Source organism: Porites lutea, chromosome 9 (genome assembly GCF_958299795.1).
Source record: "Porites lutea chromosome 9, jaPorLute2.1, whole genome shotgun sequence".
Taxonomy (NCBI): Eukaryota; Metazoa; Cnidaria; class Anthozoa; order Scleractinia; family Poritidae; genus Porites; species Porites lutea.
This window is the reverse complement of record NC_133209.1, coordinates 1,932,403-1,953,781: the sequence shown is the minus strand read 5'-3', so window position 1 is coordinate 1,953,781 and position 21,379 is coordinate 1,932,403. Positions and strand designations below refer to the sequence as shown.

General features: G+C 39.1%; 1 protein-coding gene and 1 long non-coding RNA gene across 2 annotated transcripts; both read right to left on the bottom strand.

Annotated features, from left to right (window-relative positions):
• Positions 1-4,989: 4,989 nt before the first annotated feature.
• LOC140948684 (uncharacterized) lies at positions 4,990-6,567 on the bottom strand. Its single transcript, XR_012167075.1, has 2 exons — positions 6,446-6,567; positions 4,990-5,389 (listed from the first exon to the last, which is right to left on the bottom strand). It is a non-coding gene; the product is annotated as an uncharacterized lncRNA (long non-coding RNA).
• Positions 6,568-7,137: 570 nt separating this feature from the next.
• On the bottom strand, positions 7,138-21,370 carry LOC140948683 (major facilitator superfamily domain-containing protein 8-like). The gene is made up of 13 exons (XM_073397946.1): positions 21,236-21,370; positions 19,069-19,257; positions 17,012-17,074; positions 15,629-15,748; positions 15,379-15,458; positions 14,142-14,334; positions 13,554-13,627; positions 13,072-13,155; positions 12,285-12,337; positions 10,758-10,837; positions 9,433-9,552; positions 8,514-8,644; positions 7,138-8,268 (listed from the first exon to the last, which is right to left on the bottom strand). The coding sequence occupies exons 1-13, from the start codon at positions 21,309-21,311 to the stop codon at positions 8,158-8,160; spliced, it is 1,374 nt and encodes a 457-aa protein (XP_073254047.1). The 5' UTR covers positions 21,312-21,370; the 3' UTR covers positions 7,138-8,157.
• Positions 21,371-21,379: the final 9 nt, after the last annotated feature.

The window sequence follows — 21,379 nt, the reverse complement described above, 5'->3', positions numbered from 1 at the left end:
GATCGGCGGATTTTGCCTTAAAAAGCTCACGGATTGTGGATTTCGGCGATAAATCGAGCGGATTCGCGGATTTGAAAAATACCGTGGATCGCGGGTCAGCTGAAAGTTTTGGCCCGGTTTCCGGATTCTGTCAGTCTAGAAGTTCGGATTGTGGATTGGATCATCAATTTTCGGTCGGCCTTAGTCAATGTGCTGGTGTTTTTTCGGCTAACGTTCCACTTCCGAGGTTTGCGGAAGAGACTTTCTCGTGACCCAACGCATATACATGTACTTGTACATGATTCCTTCATGGTGACCCATGGTTCAGGTAATGGCGGTAAGTGACCTGACAAGGTCGGTGAATGCGTTCGTGTAAATTGTCTAAATTGGAAATTGGAAACTAGAACTATCGAGTGTGCAGCCTTTTTCTACACCGGTACGCTGCTGATGCTGCGTCGATTCCAGTCAGTGGGGAGGTGTGGAGAAGCTACGCGAGCACGTTTGGTAAGTTTTATATCTGGTTTATACATGAACTGATATAAATTATGTTCTTCGAAACTATCTCAGCTAGTTTGCTTGTCTTGATCGTTAACTTAATAGACCTTTTCATGGTTTCCGTCGCCACATTGGTTGAGGGCAAACACGGCAAAATTTACAATAAATGTATGGTAAAAGTCGGGAGTTTGATGCTCTATAATTTGAGGATCCTTGAGGAAAGTTGACATTCTGAAATTTCTATGATTTACCAACTAAAGATACTAGTAAAACAGTTAACCAGTTAAGTTTGAAGGGCATCGGTTCGCTGAGAAGTAATTTTTGAAGAAATCTTTTACGCAATACCAGATACTTTCATTTTGCAAGCTTGCTGGAAGAAACATTATAAGCTCTGTCCCTAATGCTTAATGTTTTGAGTGTAACGAAAACTTGTTAAACATATACCTGCCAACTCTCACGCCTTAGGCGTGAGTCTCACGCCTGCGGGTTGAAAACTTCGATCTCACGCCGGCTCACGCTTGCGGGCCAATTTCTCACGCCTGATTGAAAAATGTGAGTTGCTGCCGTCTTGCTTGACACAATTTCCAAAAATATGTTAACTCAGACCCATGTAAGGAACGAAAACCATGTGTAAAATGGATAAATTTCCTCGATAACTTCGCCTTCGGCAGACTTCGGACGTCTTCGGAAGACTTCGGACTTCTTCGGGAATCTTCGGAAATTATCGTGTCGTCTTCAAGAATCCCAGCACTCCCAGGATAAAAATCTCACGCTTATATCTCAGAAAAAGTTGGCAGGTATATAAACATGAAGTCCCGCATCTGTTGCGATTACAGAACACTATATTAAATAATTCATTTTTTCATGCTACAACGCTACTTTCTATTTACCACGAAAAAATTTTAAAGGAACACGGATTCGGATTTGAACAAAAATTAAGTCGGATCGACGGATCGGGCCTAAAAATACCACGGATCGGCGGATTTGCATACCCTATTCACCCCCCTCTTATCAAAATAAATTGGTCACACGTTTTAAAATAAGTTAATTTAGTTTTTCTCAGACCAGCATTCTAGAGGGGTTTTCATGGATTTTACGGGTTCAAGGGTTTCAAGCGTTCCCTTGTAAAAATTTATCAGCGATCGCGCCGCGGCGCGACTGTGCATATCGCGGCGCGATTTAGATTAATCGCGCCCGCGATAGCGACGCGGTGATCGCGATCGCCGTGAGGTTATAGCGATCGCGGCGCGGTAATCGCGATCGCGACGCGGTGATCGCGATCGCGGCGCGATATCAGCGATCTCGATGCAATTGAAGTAAATAGCGCTTGCAATATAGGCTTTTGTATATTATGCTAGCATTTTTTTGAGCATTTTAGTGAGGCAAAAGCATTGAGCATTATTCGCGCATTTTGGTGGCATTTTGCCCGGAAAATTAATTTTTTTCCGTGAAAATAAAATAGAAATTAACTTTTTCAGGAGCCCATGCCCCATGAGCTCCTGCTTTTTTAGAGAAAATGAAGACTAAAACTCAAAATTCACAAAAAACCTAATACAGCTGGTTTTTTGGGCTGTATTTATGAACTTGTACACGTTGTCGTTGTTACTTGCAACACTTGCACGTTTTTGTCAGTGTAAACTTTGAAATTAATTTAAAAAACCGTTTGTATAATGAGCATTATTCGAGCATTTTAGTGACTTTTTGGGGGAGACCGAGCATTTTAGTGGGAAAAATGGAGCATTAAGGTAGAGCATTTTAGTGGGGAAGCAAAAGCATAATGTACAAAAGCCTATTGCAATAGCGACGCGATGATCGCGATCGCGGCGTGGTGATCGCGATCGCGGCGAAATTATAGCGATCTCAACGCGATGATCGTGATCGCGGGAAGATGATCGCGAATGCGACGCAATTTTTAAAAATCGCATCTGCGATCCCAAGTAAGAAATAAGCGTTGACAGGCCAAACACGACTCATAAGCTCGTGATAATGTGAAACGTGACGTTGAGAGTCTGCTTGAACAGTGGTTCTCTTTCTTTTTTCTCTCGCGCGAAGGTTACTAGCACTACATAGTGCAAGACGTGTAGCATTCTAAACTTTGACTGAGTAAATCTTGTTTTTGCCACACTAAACGTACACTAAGTCTTATATTTAGAGGTCATGAAGCAGGTTTGTTACATGCATACTGAGTAATCATTTCCTGTGGTTTATGCTTCTGTACTAGGTGTTAAGTGTTTTATATCCTTTAACCTCTGTTTATTACGGCTGAATAAAGATTTAAGTTTTTTTGGTTTTCTCCGAAATGACTGTATCTGAATAAATACATGCATGCATGCAAGTTTCTTTGTCCGTGAATGTGATTATTTCCTGCCATGTCAGTATGACCCTGGGCCCAGCTCTATAGTATAGTGTGGTTTGCAGGATTTTGAATTTCCACGGATAGTGCAATCTTCAGATTTGAGTTGTACACTGTAGCTTAAAAACTAAAGCTACACCAAGTTTGGAGAAATATGCCGTGTGTCAGTCAAGATAATTCTCTTAGCGCTCACACAATCCATTTAGTTTTTCTTAACATAAGTGAGTCTTTGAACTAGAGCGCGATGTCTTCTTGTTCCTTCAATTCGTAGGTATTTACTTAAGTTTTTGCTTGACAGTCGTCTGTGCGACTGCTATGAATTCTTAAGCAAGACTGCAGTTTCGGAACTATAGCGTTTCTCGTCAGTTGCTGCCATGGTAAAATCTTAGGTACAGAGAGCGAAGCAGACTGTTTAAATACTGGTGGCTAGGATCGAAAATACTAACTTGCTATTGGCTGCAAAAGTAACCAATAGCGTAGGTGTATCCTTGATCCGCGTTATGGGCGCGATCCATTCAACCAAAATTCAGACCGGTCCGACCGGGAAAAGTGGACCACCTCAAAAGGTGGACCAGTTTATTCGAAACTTTTCCGGTTGGACCGAACCGATCCATTGAGTTTTGGACCGAAATTTCCGGAAATTTTGGTCGAATGGATCGCGCCCGTTGTGTTTCCTTCAAGGTCCAGCCTGTTCAAGGTCAAAAATGCTTTTTTGGGCTGAACCGGTATGATAATATCTGACTAGGTTGCAGTGATACCCGAGGGGGGGGGGGGGGGGGGGGGGTACTGCCATATATGGGCTATATAGGTATGTGCCGCTGTGAAGGGTATGGTTTTCAAGCAGTTTACTCTAGGATAGGGTAGATAAATCAGAACGTTTGGCTCTAGAATAGGGTATCATTTTTCAGGAAACTGATCAGTTGGTTGAAGATTTTATCTAGACTAGGTACACAGCTACTCTAGGATAGGGGGATTTGGGGAGTTTACTCTAGTGTAGGGTACAAAAATTCAGCTGAACTAGCTCTGGTAAAGGTTAAGGGTTCCAGGCTCCCAGCGGCACATCCCCACCCAAAAATTCCTTAAGTGCCCCCCCCGGGCAGTGATACCAGGTCACTGACATATCGTAGTGCGTGTAAGTGTCTTTCTCAGGAGATTCGAGATATTATCTCGTAACTTTCTCCGGCAAAAATCAGTAGCCCGAGTGAGATTTCTTCCCACGAGTTATGACGGAGCACCGTCTAAAAATATCACAGTTAGAAATAAGCGTTGACAGGCCAAACACGACTCATAAGCTCGTGATAATGTGAAACGTGACCTTGAGAGTCTGCTTTAACAGTGGTTCTCTAGACCTTTCTAGATCTGTCAGGTATAATGAAAGGAAAACGGCAAGATTGTTTTTGAATCTTTAGATTTACAATACGTTCCTTAAACCTAGGTATTATTGAAGAAATAGATCCTTCTTTTGACTGGAACTAGTCAGCGAAAATCGACCCCAAATCTGTCAACACGGCTGGAAAGAACACCTTAAAATCAGTAACTGAAGGTCCGCAAAGGCGGAATTTTACTAGCCTGCGTAGCTGGCGGTATTGTGTAGTAGTCGAGTGAGATTTGGTGGCGGAGCCGTTGTAATATAGTCGAGTGAGATTTGACGGCGGAGCCGTCCGCCGTCAAAACTTCAATTTCCCACCCACACAATACCGCCAGCTACGCAGGCTAGAATTTTACAGACGTTTGTATGGCTGGGGCACAACTTGCCTCTCCCCCCCAAATACAAACGTCTGTTAAATTTTGCGAATCTGGTCTATCTTTGCTCGCTTTGGACATATCACCTTTAAACCTGGTAAATTTACTGATTGAAAGACGCTCTTTCCAGCCGTGCCGATGGTTATTTGCCGAGTGGACGAAATTTTGGGCTTTTGAAAACGAATGTGAGGAGGGAGGACTTTTACTTATTTGTCTGTAGTCTCTGTGACTCCTGCTTTTTAAGTCTCATCAGCACCGCGGGAAAACTGAAATGTGCGTCTGCTCCGAAACAAACACCAGGCGATGAGAGTACTTATTTAGACCTTCTTTCTCTGAACTAGCTAAAACTAAGTGGAACTGACTTAACGGAAAAGAAAGTGATGCTATTGTAATTGAAATTTAAAATTGAGTCAGTGAAGTTCAAGATAAAATACTGGCTTTATTCCCAGGAGCAACAGGTTCCGGGTTATCCTTAACATATCGTCACTAGTTCATAAAGTGCGTTGGAGAAGAGGGAAGAGTGGGAAGCCTGTTAAACCGGTAGTTCGACCGACGGGGTGGGATCTTCTTTTGAGAAGGGTACTTATAGGAGAATCATAATGCACGCGCACAAAATGCATGCATGCATGCACAAAAAGAATGCACGCATGGATGGACACTGGGGGGCAAAAGATTCCCGGCACTGCCGTCCGTGACTCTCATCTACTGCCGTTCGTCAGGAACTCATAACGGGTTGAGCAGTTCCTTACGAGTACCTGGGTTAATAGAAAAGGCAAACGAGATAAGCCCTCATTACGTGTTTCAGATAAAAGACCGTGCCTTCTCTAGCCTGCGTAGCAAGCGTTTCCAATCGTGTTATTGCACGAAGGTTAGAGCGGAAGCAAAAAAAAGGTCGAAGGGGGAGGAGGAGGGGGAAAGAGGAAACGCTTGCCCGCAAACCCCACGATTCTGGAAAACGCCCCTTGATATTTCACGGTTCGGTTCATTTGTAAATTGACAGCTCGTCAAAATAGAAACATAACGAACAGATTACCCCTGGATTACCAGATTTGTAAAATTACTTTGTTGTCTAATAGAACACGTTGCAGGCTTTTGCAAGAACTGTAATAAAAAAGATTTACGATAAAAGAAAGTTAAAACTATGAGCGATTGCTGCAGAATTTCTTGTTTTTTATTGTGTGGCTTTATCTCGTCTGAAACCTTGTCGACACGTCAAAAATGATTTGTCCGGAACAATTCACTCCGCCGGGTATAAGTTTTGCAGAGCGGCTGATCTTCAGCCTGTGTCGAAACGTTCTCTACAATAGATGCCGCTAAATTTCCAATAAACAAAAAGAATCTTTTCATTTCAAAAAGCTGACAAATCGCTTGTCCATGGCGGCTTTAGCTAGTGTCGAATACCGATGTTCTGATTTATGTTGATGTTATCTCCAACAAACAGTCCATTTTTGCCAGTCAGATCTGCACGCCGTCATTCTCAATAAATTAGCCTTCCCTAGTCTCCACTGCTCGATCTCCCATTATACTTTGACGACTCTGATCTCATAAACCTTCGCACAAACACGATTCCAATAATTATTAGTCCAAAGCATTTGTAATCTGCGACCACAAATCAGATCAGACCAGATCTGTGACGCACGAAAACAAAGCATACCTGGTTTGATTGATGTTTCGAATGCTAAGTAATCAACACTACCCGCACCGCGCCAATCAGAAGCTGCGTTCGTGGGCGAACGCAGTTTTTCAAAATCGTGGGGTTTGCGGGCAAGCGGTTCCTTCGTTCCCCTCCCCCTCCCCCGTCATTCATGTTTTTTTGCTCTTGTCCCAGCTTTCTAGACGAACCTCGCGAGGAAACGCTTGCTACGCAGGCTATGCCTTCTCGGAGGCAAAACACTCGGCAACAGGGAGTTTAAACTTAAAACGAGACAAGTATTACAAACATAGGTTGTACTTGATGTGTGTTGTCAAAATTGTAATAACTTTTGATCTAAAAACAGGGTACATAGTAGCCTGCGTAGCATGGCGGTTTTGGTTGGGCGCGCTAAGTAATAAAGGCGGGCGAGGGCAGAGAAACCGCGAGGAGATTGGGGCGGGAGCAACTTGAAATTATTTTTCTCGCGGCTTCGCCGCTCGTTCTCGCGCGCTTCGCTTGCGAATTTCGCGGCTACGCCGCTCCTGCGCCCGGCTCGACAAAACCGCCATGCTACGCAGGCTAGGTACATAGAGAAGAGAAGTCGTTACGTCACGTTGCCATGGTAGTATAAATTTCTGGATGACAACAAACCGAAAACGTCACTCAAAAAGCGAATTCGCACTGTTTCAAACTTCATCAATCTTATTCAATTTCATATAATTTGCCAAATATTGGCGAAATCTTCTGGGATTGAATCCGAAAGGGCCCTATCTAAGTTTTATACGAAAAGAAAAAAAATTGTGTTGTGCTCACCTACCGAGAATAAAGCGAGCGCGAGAAATTAGGAATAAATGTACAAAAACGCGTGATGTTCGTACAAGTTGTTGTTTAGCTGATATAAACGTATTGCTTTTTTGTCGTTTTCGTTGCCCTAGCCGTTGTCGTTGCTTAAGCTCCCCATTGTTGTGATCCAGAAAATTTGCTACAATGGTAACGTGACTTCACACTTCTCTGTCACTTCTCTCTATTTCAAGAGATATTTCTATAAATACAAAACAAAACATATATTTATTCTTTCATATGGTTAATATTTTAAAATGCGATGATGAAAGTTTAGGTGAAGAATAGAAACAGCCGATAAAGTATATATCTTCAACCTACTGTTTTCACGCGCTGAGCAGTTTTTTTCTGTCGAAATAGTTTCTTTCCGAAGAACTTTCTTTGATTTCTTTTCGTGCAGATAGATTCCTAGTGCAATTAAATATTAGATTAATATTTTCCCATTTTTTACAGTGCATTATGTGGTCATTTGAAATTTGTTAACTCAAGACAATTGGTTTCGGGCCATTGTTGTCGAAATTCTTTCTTACTTTACAGTAACATTTCTTTGTTTCATTTTCTGAAAAATTTATCATTTTCTATTCAGTGAGTAAGGCCCGGTTCAGACGTCGAACTTTTCACTGAATTAAGTACATGAAAAGTTCGGCGTCAATTAGGAATGCCTGTTTCAATTTGGAACGGCTTAGCCGTTCTTCCCGCCCATCTCGCCTCGACTTTGGATCGACTTTGGCTTTGATTCAGACGCCGAACTTTGCATGTGCCGAACCAAATGCATTAATTATTATGTCACGTATTTTCTGAGCAAATTTACGGAAATGAATATTTTTCACCTTTTGAATTAAGTCCGGCTGGAATTAAGATCGGCGTCTTAATCAATTCAGCCGGTCTAAATAATTTGGGTCGGCCTTAATTCGAATTAGGATCGGCTCATGAAAAGTTCGGCACCTGAACCGGGCCTAAAGGTGGTTTCTCCTTAGGTGTTATACGAGAGATCGTCCATCTAACGCTAGGTGTGAGCCGTTGTGGAGCGTTCTCAATCTCCGCACCCAGCGCACAACCATTTCCTTAGAAGTTCATTTCAAGAGAACTCTTCTGTCCAAGACCTTCCCTCCAATCACGCCAGCAACGGTTGTCGCTCATTGTCCGCGTTTATTTCACCATACTGAGGAGGAGGTGTTTGTTTCTCTGGCACTTTAAGACGGTGAAAGGACAAGAACATTAAAATCTAAACAAGAAAGGATGAAAGACGCAAGTGAAAATTGGCTTAATGTATAACAGTTTGTACCGATTTGGGTGATTGAGGTTTCTGAGTTACAACTGACCACCCACCCCTCCTCATATGTCAACTTCTCAGTTAGGGCAAAATTATGACAAAAGTGGGGAGCTGGTCAGTTACCCAGAAACCTCTTGCTGTACAAAAACTATAAACATGAACGAGGCAAACGAAACCACGCCTCTTGTTCAACTTACGGCTAAGATGACTTCGAGACCAGCCATGACTCCCAACATCAGGTAAAGCCTTTTGGTGAGTGCGCCTCCCCACAAGGGACCCAGGATCATTGCCACGCCTGTGACCGATCTCTGAATACCTTGAGCAATGCCTGGAAGACCACCACAGAATCAACACAGAGCACAGAATAACCAAATAAGAATGGCATATTATAGCAGCCTCATAGAAAACACAGACCGGTTCTGTAGGGCCCTCTCCCCCGTCTCTGTAACAGATCTCGACTGTGGACTCTGGACAGTGTGAATATCTGCCTTCTTAAAAAATTTCCTGAAAGTTTAGGTAACTAGCAAGAAAAAAATCTTTTCACAATAGAAATTCAATTTCAATAATTTCAGTTGGACAAAGAAAATACAAATTTAACCTTACAAATTATTTTGCATAATTCAAACCAAATTTGCAACGAAAACAACAACAGAAAAAAACCTAGAAAGAAATCTACACAAAACCACAAGACAAAATTTTCCTACTTTATTCACTACAATTTCTAATCCACTGAAGGTTAAGGTCATTAAGGACTTTTGTAGTGGAACCTCGATATAACAAACCTCTATGTAACGAAGTCCTCGAAAAAACGAACGATTTTCTTTACCCCAGTAATGGTAAAATATATGGAAAAGAACCTTGATATAACCAAACCTCGTTATAGTGAACACATTTTGCCAGTCCCTTGGCAATTCGTTAAATCGAGGTTCCACTGTAGCATGCATGACCACGTATTCACTTAACGAACCAAACCATCATAAATTTAGGGTGGATGTTCCTAAGGTATTTTTTAATGCCATCACAGTTAAAAATTGAGGGGAAGCAACTTCTTTTTAAACTAGTGATAATTTTATAACCAGCAACCTGCAGTTGGCTGCTCTGTGTTGCTTGATTTACCTTGTGTTTTCTCATCAGTAAGTTTAGAGTAAAGGGAAACATTTGCCACAGCGAAAAACGGCAAACCAAACACAATTACTAAGGTCCCAACTATAAGGGTAGGTAAGACAATTGACTCATCTGAAAAAAAAGAGAGAAAAATACAGTTGTTATTTCTTTATTGATACTACTACATGAGAAATTTCTGCAATCTGATTGGCTTAGAGCAGTGGTATTTCACCTTATTACATGTGAAAATTACACACCTTTTGCAGGTAGTAGTATAAACAAGTAATAGCATGATTTGTACGTGATATTTGGCATAAATACCACTAGCGATATTTCAAAATTGTCTCAAATTTCACTCGCCTAACGGCTCGTGAAATTATGTATAACAATATTTTGAAATATCACTTGTGGTATTTATGCCAAATATCACTACGAATCATGCTATTACCTACACTAACCTGCAAAAGTGGTGTCCTTTCTTGAAATATGACATTTTTTTTTTCTTGACTGATTAAAAGAAACTAAAAAAGGCCACTGCACTCGTAACCTAACCTGCAGGTAAAAAGCTGACATTTACTCATTTTTAAATTTGAAGTTCAAGGAGAGAAAAAACTACTTAATTAGCGAGGTGAAACCACAAAGAAATTACAATAGGTGTTTCCAGCTCATGCAATGTAGCATTTTCAATTAATTTCCTTTCCAAAATAATAACTCTTTATATCAAGAACTTAACTTAACTCAGGCATTGAGTACCTCATAATACAAAAAATTATTTTCTATTTTCACATGACTAAATGTTTGACAGAATTGCTCGTGTTTAGGTGAGGATTAGAACTAAAGGAAACTTTCTTGGGTAAACCAGACATACTTTTGTCTCCTACAAATAATTATAGGGTTTGGAAAAAAATGTGAATCTGGCTAGGTTAATTACTGGATTATAGAGCTGAGAATAGATTTTACCTACAAAAAAACATTTTTATATTCACTACAGTGTTTTTCAGGATAGTCTCCTTTCCTAACTCAAAGCATAGATATAGCTTCTGATCATATGAAGACAATTTCATTATTACTTCACACTGGATGAAAAAATGGATTTGCACAAATTTGCTCCCTGTATAAAATATGTCACAAATATGTAAATACTGTAGGCAGAGGAGTAAATACATTGCAAACATAGTAAATACCAGGGGGGGGGGGGGGGGTGTAGATAACTAGGCAAATGTGGCATTTACCATGTTTGCCATATATTTACTTGTCAGCATTTATATATTTGCAACATATTTTCAAGGAACAAATTTGTGCAAATGCATTTTTTTGTACTGTGGACAGTAACTTACATGGCTTTGCATTAGCTAAAAGAGCAAGATACCAAACTAGCGCAAAACCCTCAAAAGCAATTCCAATAACTATTAACCACCTACAAAAGACAGAGAAAACAAAATAGTAAGAGGGGAAAAAGAAGAATAATCTTCTAATCCTGATTTCTCCTCTCCATCTACCCAGCGCCGTAGCTAGTATGAGGCCAACCGACGCATCATGATATTACAAAGAATTCAGCAATTCAGTCAATATACTATGAAAAAATTACCATATCATCGATCTCAAGGGGCTACGTACGTTAACTCAAATTTTTTTTGAACAAATACTGATCAAAACCATTGGCGAGGTTAACGGTCACCCAGATTATGTAGCTTGTTTCTGATTATTGCTTTTTAAATTCCACTTAAATTAACTCGAAAAAAAGTTACCGAAAGGCCCAGAAAACGCTGCAAATCACATTTCCGAGAGACTAAAGTTCAAAATTTCTCGGGAGGGGGGGGGGGGGTGGGGCATGCCCCCGAACCCCCCTAGCAACTCCCGCCTGCCTCGGTTGGCCGTTTGGTCTGGCTACGGCACTGCTACCCCTGCTCACTCACCTCATACTCTCATAACACACCACTCATAATAATATAATAGCTGGGGACTGACTAGGGGTGACTATTGAGGAAATTTTGACTTTTACATATTGTATTGCAATAGGTCAAATGCATATTGTGATTGTATTGTGATAGTGGAGGTACTACTGCAATGGTAATGCAATAGTTTTCATCATCTCCTTTTTTGTCACTGTCAACAACAACAGTCCTACTACGTTCACCCGGACGATCATACTCAACATACTAACGATCATGATTGTTATTGATGTCTCATTTTGACTATCGATCCATCGCTATTGCAACATCAGTATCGTGATTAATCGATAGTTCGATGTATTGTTGCAGCCTTAGGAGTGAGTGAGGGATTGAAGGGTATTAGCTCACAGTGCTAGGGTAGTAGACAGCAGGCAAAGGCAACGACTCTCTGAGGGTTCTCATTAAGTATTTTAGGTAGACAGGTAGGATGTGTTAATAGTCGGCTTGGCAATCCAGTGCTGTAGGCAATTTGGAGCTTTCAGTCCCTCATTTTTTTTTTGGCTGGTTACTGGCACTTAATGATAACCCTAAAGGTTGTTGACTATTGTTTACCCCAAGGGGGATCCCATATGAAAGGGGTGAGGATGCTTGTCAGAAATTTTGAATTAAACCCCTAAAGGAGACCAATCTGGGCATGGCCCAACCTTTCTTTGACCCCTACAAGTGATCATTTTAAACTTTGATTGCATGAATCGAGTAAATAAAACAAATGGCAAAGATATCATTTTTTAACATTTCTTCAAGAGCAACCCTAAAAGAGACCTTTACCGCTAAATATAATGGCGTTTTGCCCAGAACACCCTAAGCGAGACCAAAATCTGAAATTTACTGCACCCCTAAGTGACACGACGAGCGTCCCCACCCCTTTCATATGGGAGTCCCTCCCCCCCCTCCCCCCCCCCGGTTGTTTACCTGTCAGCTAACTTGAGACTTATCTTCCTCACAAGAATAAATACTGAAATAGCCTACAAGGAAACAACAAATGGGTAATACAACAAAAAGTTAACTCGCATATTTTCAGACAGTTCTTGTATAAGTGGCTTGGCTATCAAATTATAAAATGAGGTTGAATTTTTTCCATGCCATGACACCCGATACCCAACTCCAAATCTTGCAATTTTAGAAGGTCACACAGGCCATCTGTGAGTACCCTGTGAGCAGATTCACTTCTGATTCACAGATCATTTCTGGTATTTCTGTGTTACTTTTAGCCCCTTTCCCAAAGTGAGTCCTGGCGCTCGTCCTTTCATCTGAATAACAGTTCTGATCATTCAAATGCAAATTAAATTCAATTCCAAATGAATAGCTGTGCACAGGTCATACCTTAGTAAAGAAGCCAAGAGCAACTTGGAAATGGGCAATTGCTTTATCACACAGGAGCATAGATTCTCCAAGAAGGGGGAAGGGGTCACACTGCGTGACACCCAGAGTACATACAAGGTTGTCATGTCACCACCCATGCTGCATTCTAGCTGAATGCAAAACATGACCACTGTTCAAAAACATTTTTCAAAAATTAATAGATGGTTGGTTCTTGCATCTATAGGGGGAATGTGGCCAAACTGCAGCCTGAAGGTTCTTAAATGCCAAATTTCTTAAGCTTAGACAAAAGAATTAATAGTCTACAAAAAGAACTTTTTTTATCTAATCCCAACAAAACTTCTAAGGAGTCTAAAAATTGGCAAAAATACATTCTCACCTCAAAAGCTATTAAACAAAAGGCAATGCTATTTTCAATTTCTTTCCAACCTAAAAGATACTCTGACAAAGGAGTAAAAATAGACTGCAACAAAAAAGAAACAAAATGAAATTCTTTAGTAACATATAAGCACAGTGGCAGATCAAGACAAAGGGCAGAGATAACTAGTGGCTGCTCTAAAAGATAGTTTTTTCTTCTAAATTTGGACTGAAAAAAGGGTGAGTGGAACTCTAGTAGATGTGCCAATAACACTTGTTACTAACTAAGCAACAGCTGCAGGCCAGCAAAAAAGCTAAGGGGATTACTGTTTAAATTAATTTAATTTTCTACTCCAAAAAAGAACTTATCCAGAACCATATATTTTTGTTCTTAGTCCAGTCCACATCAGTTTTGTCAAAAAATTTGAGAAATCTCTGGATTTCATAGTGAGAGTCAGCCCTTGATTAATAACCAATTTCAACTGTTATTTTTTAAGCACAAACCTCCAAAGCTGTTTCATTGAAAAAGATCATGAACTGTGAAGCTAAAATGACAATGACTTCCTCTTTGACGAGATCTAGCAATGCAAATGTTACAATGATAAATGAAATGGGGTATTAAAGTATATGATGCTGCCTGCAAACTAACCAGGAACTAATATGACAAAATGTTTGTGGATAAATAATAATTGTTTTCAAGACCCCTGATTATTCTCTAGGTGACAGGGAGTTGCAAATGGGGTCATACAATAAAACCGAAAAAAAGCCCTTCGACTTAAAGCAAAAGCAAAATTAAATACCTGAACCAAATTTAACTTCACAAAAAAATTCCCTGCTGAATTTCAAGAATGACAACGATGCCATGCAAGCGAGTTGGGCAATAATGACTTAAATCATCTGATTTTTTTTGTTAAACAAAAAAATATGCAGGTACTATAATTATGATTATATGAAGTTTAATGTAGAGTATGCAGCTTGTTACTACAAAGTCTCAGATTTTCAAGCAAGAGTGTCTAGGAATCTCTTAGATTTCACCATTCGCCATATATATATATCAACCGAATGCCTGCCACTGACATAGAGTAAACCAACCTTTGGCCAAGTGCCAATCATCCACTACAGAATTTGTCCTCCGACGTTTGCGATAACTTCCATTGATGTTGTTAACACTGTTATCGGTTGACACACATAAATCATCATCATTTTTACTCATCACTTTTGGCAAATCAAAGTAAAAGAACACCATTATAAGCTCTACGATCAGCCATACAACAGCCATAAAGATCTGCCAAACAAAAAACGAGAAATAAATTCTTTGGTACAGCCGTGTATGTTTGTAAGGTAAAGGAAAAGGCGCAGATAAGCCAAAGGCCCAAACAGCCGGAGCGTATACCAGTTTCTGTAGCATAAAGCCTGCCTAGGAGTATTGACCCGATCCTTGGCCAGTTCAAACCATTTGCAAAAACTGTTATAAGAGACCGTGTTTGATATACTCATTATAAAATACATACTGGTTTCCCACACAATGTATGAAATTAAGGAAAAAAATTTTACTAATAACCAAAAAGGCCAAATTCATAAATCAAGTTTAACTACAAGGCTAACAAAAACAACAACAAAAATTATGGCCATATTGTCCGAAATAAACAAAGTGTATCAGAATTCACAGTTACGAAGACAGTCAGAATAATTCAGAGTAATTAACAGTTAATGAATGAGGCTGAGTATCTTATGAAGAATTATGGAGATCGAGGAGGTTGTTATCCGTTGAGGCCGTAGGTCGAGGCGGATAACACCCTCCGAGATCTCCATGATTCTTCATATGACACGAAAGCCGAATTCAATAACTGTTTTATTATTCATTCAAAATAATTCCTAGTTTAAAAACATAGCTAAAACGTGCTTACCTCCATCGATCCGTCGATGTCCAGTTCATCTTCGATAGTGTACATTTAGGTTTGTCCAGCTCCGCAAATATTCTCCAAATAGCAGATGTCACCCTTCGAGTTGTCTTCTTGCTGTTCTTGCCATGTTTTTAGCTATTTTTTTGCCTAGTTCTTACTCTTGAAACGAGTGAAATGTCTGCCATTTTTTGAAGTTCACAACCAAAACAACTCAAACTCGTCCCCAGATCTTCTCGGTTAACGGTGCCTTAACCGGCGAAAACGCTGCATTTTTTACTTCATTTCCTCGTTAAAGTCAAATTTCTTCCAAATTTGGTTATCAGTGACTGGTTATGGTGAATTAAACGTGTGCTTTTAGCCAATCAGAATCGGGGAAATAGTTTGAATGAATAATAATATGTTTTATTAATCAAATCTCAACTTACACCAGGTGCAGTGTACTTGTCAATCAAAAATGGACCTAACTTCACATTGAATTCCCTTAAAAAGAGGTTGAGGCCAGGCCCTGAAAATCACATAACAACAAAGAAAATTGGTGGGAAATATTTTATATGAGGCACAAAAACCATTAAGAGTGCTCAAATAATAAAAATTAATAATGCAGGGACTAAAAGGGAAAATATATGAATAGAGTATGCCTAAAATAACCCAAGGTAATAACAGATATCAACATACCTACTAACAAACCAAACTGTCGTAAGGCCATTGCAATGGAGTACATCCCTGTTCTTTCCTTTTCCGTTGTTGTCCTTGCAATTTGAGCAAATATACCCCCTCCTATGCCAGCACCTATGCCTATTAAAGAGGTTGTGATCAGCAATCTATACACCAATGAAAGTCATATCTGTTATCTGCACTGATAGATCCTTTGTCTCCTAATCTTACAGTGCGACCACACAAACCGAGGCCACCCCCTACGATTGCTTAGATCTTGACTTGTGATTGGCTGATTTCAAAATCTGTCTCAAAATTTTGCCTGGGTGGCCTTGGTTCATGTGGTTGCAGTATAACCTCTCCTGCAAAATGTTGTAAACTTCTTGACTCCCAACCTTATCTATTCAAAATCATGAAAAATTGGATTTAGGAGAAGCAAGTTAAGGATCAGAATAGGCTAAAATCACTTTAACTTGACTTTCAGTTTAAACTACAACAAAGGTATAATAATAATTATAAATGACAATACAATAAATGTATTGTCATTTATAAGTCAAGTAATTAAATAATAATACAATAATTATTATTGTATTATCATTTAATTACTTGACTTATATCCCCTCAGTCTGCAAACTTTGCATGACTGTATTTGTGAACTTTAATATTACAGTGAAGTCTTAGTGACAGCAGCAACAAAACCAATCTGATAAAGCATTTTATTTCAAAAACTCATTAATAATTCATAAAGAAAAAACAAAAGAACTTATATATGTTTAATGAGTGTCTTTTGTATTCCACTTTCTATCAAAACACTTTAAAAAAATCAATTCAAAAGCAAACTAAAGAGAAAACTCTTTGAAATACTGGAAAAAGAGGACGACTATATTAGAGTTTCTGATATTACAGGGCAATTCTCAACATCATAACATGGTGTACTTCCGTATGAAGTACAGTCTGCCTTCCTGTCTCACTCTGGCTATAAACCACACGACAAACTAGATTGCTTCTAGGATTGTTCGTTTAATATATATATATATATATATATATATATATATATATATATATAGAATTTTCTTTTTTTCTTGTACCCGCCTCGAATAGCCTTCTTCGCTAATTGTGGGCACAAGGTTTGTAAGCTATATTTAATCTGAAATAAACTTGTTGTTGTTTATATCTGAAAAAGACACTGCTAAACTTTACGTCCAATTTTTAGACCAAAATATCACCAAATATAAAATTTAGTGTTAGTGTAAGAAAGAATAATTGATCTATACCAGAGATTTTGAAACTGTTCAAAAAACTCACAGTCGTGTATTATCAGGTGTAAAAACTCTCTGCTTTGCCTGCAGTTTTTTAAACCTGAAAATACACTCCTTCTCATTTTTAAAGATTTTTACAACAAACCTGCTACAAGTCGTGCACCAAGCACCCAGTACTTGGACCAAGCAATACAATACAAGAAATTTCCTGAAAGATAAAACAAATTGTTGTAAACTAAAATTTTACTCTTTGGTTACAACACTGAAAAAAAGTTTAAAATTTTGAGAGAAAATGATTCTGAGCCCAGAGAGAGTGGAACCTGGAGAAGAGAAAATGGGAGTTCAGAGGAGAATAGAGGAATCCATGAACAAAGCCACTGGATTGTTTTTTAATCACATGTAAAGGGCTCAAAATAACGGCCGGTCAACTCCAGCCAAAAGTTCAAGCCGCAAGTCATGTTGACCATTCATGCATGTCCTGAGAAAAGATCCAAATCCATACCTGTAAATCTTAGATTTTGTCTCTTTGTAAAAATACAATTATGTTCACTGATTCAATTACACAAGGATTAGTTCACCTTTTTTCCAAGTTTTTGACCAGTCCAAAAAATGAGATGACTGTGCAAAAATTTCTTTTACTGGTGATTGCGTCCGGTCACCATCCGAAAATTATTTTGAGCCCTGCATGTATGTAAAACTACCTTAGACAAATATTTAAGGACTTTGCACACAAGAAACTGCCATCAGTTTAAACAGTCATAAAGAACTTTGACATCAAAATTGTGCAGGGAGAAACAACCTGAACGAGCATGATTCAGTCAAACAGGCCATAGAAAAACTGACAATAAAGTTGACCCAAAAGTTTCAATGAAGATCTTGAACTTGAAGATCTTCAATCCAGCTAATTCTATAATCCTAAAAGTTTTCCCCAAACCTTTCCCGTAAAAATGAACCCTATGTACAAATGCCAAGCAAAAGGAAAGAAAAAGAATGAGCAAAAAAACAGGTGGGAAAGGGAAAAGGTGAAAGAAAAAAGTCAAAAAAAAGAGCTCCACTTTTAAACAGGCAGGTACAAAAGTCGGACCGGATCAACTCGGACCGCCAGTCCGGGTCGGATCAACTTGGATCGACTCGGACCAACTCAGATCGAATAAAAAAAATAAAAATAAAATAAAATTGGACTCGGATCAACTTGGATCATAAAAAAGAAACAACTCAGATTATAAAAAGAAAAATAAAATCAGTCGGTATCACTTAACTTTCACCCGCCATTTGTTTTTTTCTCACGAACTTGTGGTTGTATAAATTAATTTTATTTTTATTTATTTTAATGATACACTCGTGAGCAGCACACATACACTTCCAGTGAACATTTTCAACTTGAAAGGAGGAGAAATCATGCTCGCCCGGGACAACGAAAATTTTCGTACCCAAGGCGAGAATTGAACTCACAACCCTCGGACGTTCCAACCACTGAACCGGAGGGTCGCGAGTTCGATTCTTGCCACGGGCATGGAAATTTCCTTTGTCCCCGGCGAGCATGGTTTCTCCTCCTTCCAAGTAGAAAATGTTCACTGGAAATGTATGTGTGCTGCTCACTAGTGTATCATTAAAATTAAGTTTCAGAAAGTCCTGCAGAAAAAAAAACAAACAGGAACAAACAAACAAACACTCTTCGGTAACTATCTAAGTGCGATCAACAGACCAGGCTTTTGATGCTTTTCTCATAAATAATTCAGTAGTCTAATAAACATTCTAGGCGACTGAAACTATCATTTCTTTACTGTCGAACCACAACCACGAGTTTATAACGTGATCCGAGAGGAACTGGCACTAGTAAAACAAAATGGCGCCAAAAGGATGATCTGGCCTTTTTTACCCCCCAAATGGGTTAAACTTTTAGTTTTGCTGATTTAATTTAATTTTTTTAATTGCTACGAGTTGATCCGAGTCCAGTTTTATTTTATTTTTATTTTTTTATTCGATCCGAGTTGGTTCGAGTCGATCTGAGTTGATCCGACCCGGACTGGCGATCCGAGTTGATCTGGTCCGACTTTTGTACCTGCCTCTTTTAAACCCCAAAAAAGTTTTGCTCTGTTTCCAGTTAGCCCGCACAGGAGTAGAGCTACCTGGAATTTGAGAAGTACCCATGCCCAGGTGGCCAGGTTTTTATTCCCAAAAAACCTTACAATGTTGACTCACCTCCTATTTCAAACAGATTTGCAAACAATATGGCAGTTTTGGTTTTCTGTGTGTAGTCCACCCAGAAACCAAACAAAGGACTCGATATTAAATTTGAGAAACAGAATGCTGAAAACACCACTCCAAAAAACCATGGCTCAGCATCAAATTTATGCTGCAGATACAACCATAATGTGGGCAGAATGACAGCTATGGACAAGATTTTATAAAAAAAAATCAATGGTTATTTATTCAACAGTGGTAACCCCAAACATATAACCATCAGATCATGCACTTATCACCTGTAAAAATAAAAGAAAATTGCATAAAAACGCTAGCGAACGCTTCGCCTATTGACCAATCAAAGACGAGCTTTCCTAGATATTTTTATTTTTTTAACCGAAATAGGTCTGATCTGTCAAATTATATCATGTTCGATCCTTTCCACCGAGTTTTAGGTCAAATTTAACGGTAAATTTAGGGATCTTAGTTTTCGTAATTTCAAAAACTAAGACCCCTCTTAGTTTTTGTAATTACGAAAACTACAAAAGACCCCCACCAAAACAATCTCTAAAATTTCTACAAAGTCGAATTATGACCGTTTGAAGGCTATAATCCGTAAGACAAACAAAAACTACTTTCATCCGCATGCTAGACGATCCGCTTCTTCTAACAATTTGCAGACATACATTATCAATATTGCGGCTTTAAGAAGAGGATGAAAGCTATAGACTACCTACGTATAATTGTACAATGAAAATATGCCTTACCCCTATAATTTTGGTTGTTTATCCTTAATTTTCCACTGGAGATGGATTTTTGTCATCGTTGCGGGCTGACATGTCGCTGCGACCTGAATGCCTGATCGCTAAGTGGTCAAGGGCGTTATCGGTTAAACATCACACAAAAATACGGATTTTTTTTTTTCCTTTTCTGGCCAGGTCATAGATAGAAGCTTTTACAAAAAGGGCGAAAAAAGGAGAATATGCTACATTGCCTTTTTCTAGCGTTTGTTTTTATCGTTGCCACCCCAGAGATCACCGGGTTACAATGCAAAGGTAGTTGAGGGGTAGGGGTGGGGGCAAGGACAAATAGTCTGTGAGGGATAATTGCTAAAATCACCCATGAAATAATGAAAAAAAACGAATGAGTGAATGAATTTCCTGTACTAGCAAAGCATCGTCTCAAGAATTGGAGTTCTAATTTCAGAACAATAAAATAAACAAACAATCAATACAAAGTAAAGATTGCATGACAGTAGGTTGCCAGAGGTCAGGATTCCCGGAAAAACATCCATCTCCAGTGGAAAGCCAATTTCATGATTTAAAGGATAAACAACAAAATTAAATACCAATAGGGGTAAGGCATATTTTCAGTGTACAATAGATACGTGGGAAGTCTATGGCCTTGGTCCTCTATTTAAAGCAAATTGTTAGCGGATCGTAGATCAGCACGCATATGATAGCAGTTTTGTTTGTCTTCAAACGGTCGTAATTCGACTTTGTAGAAATTTTAGAGATTGTTTTGGTGGGGGTCTTTGTTTTCGTAATTACGAAAACTAAGATCCCTAAATTTACCGTTAAATTTGACCTAAAACTCGGTGGAAAGGATCGAACATGATATAATTTGACAGATCAGACCAACTTCGGTTACAATTTGACTTTATATTTCGACGGATTCGATTTTAGGGGGTCTTAGTTTTCGTAATCTCGAAAACTAAGACGGGTCTTAGGTCTTAGGTCTTAGTTTTCGTAACGCCCAAATATTTTTAATCTCGTATTTATCTGCTCTTCACTTATGTCCTTGAATTATGACATTTTATAACTCATTACTAAACCACAGCCTCTAACCAGTTAGTTTGCTTCCATCGCTTTCCAAAGTTTTCTTTTCGTGTGTGTTTACGAAAAGAGGTCATCGTGAGTCATATCATGTCCAAAGCCCCTATGTTTATAGCTGATTCATAAGCTCTTAGTGTTAGCTAAATGTACACCTCAGCTACATGTATTAAGGTTTAAATTAATTTTCTCGGCTGAGTTTTGCCACTTTTTCTCAGTTTCAATCAATTTTTCCAAAAAAGAATTGGAAAAACTTTTTAAGATTTATACAACTATTCGGCTTTTCGGTCGTGATGCAATGCATAAACGTACAGGTTACTCTTGTTTGCAGACGTATCAAGAAAAACTCTCACCATATTCGGTTCCTCCAAGTAGGAAAAATAATCCAACACAGACTCGAGTAGACTTTTTCTTGGAGTTTAGGTTCATGTTTCACTTGTTTTCAAACCCGTAAAGAAGACTCTCATCCGATGTTTAGTGCAAAGTGCCGGTCGTGC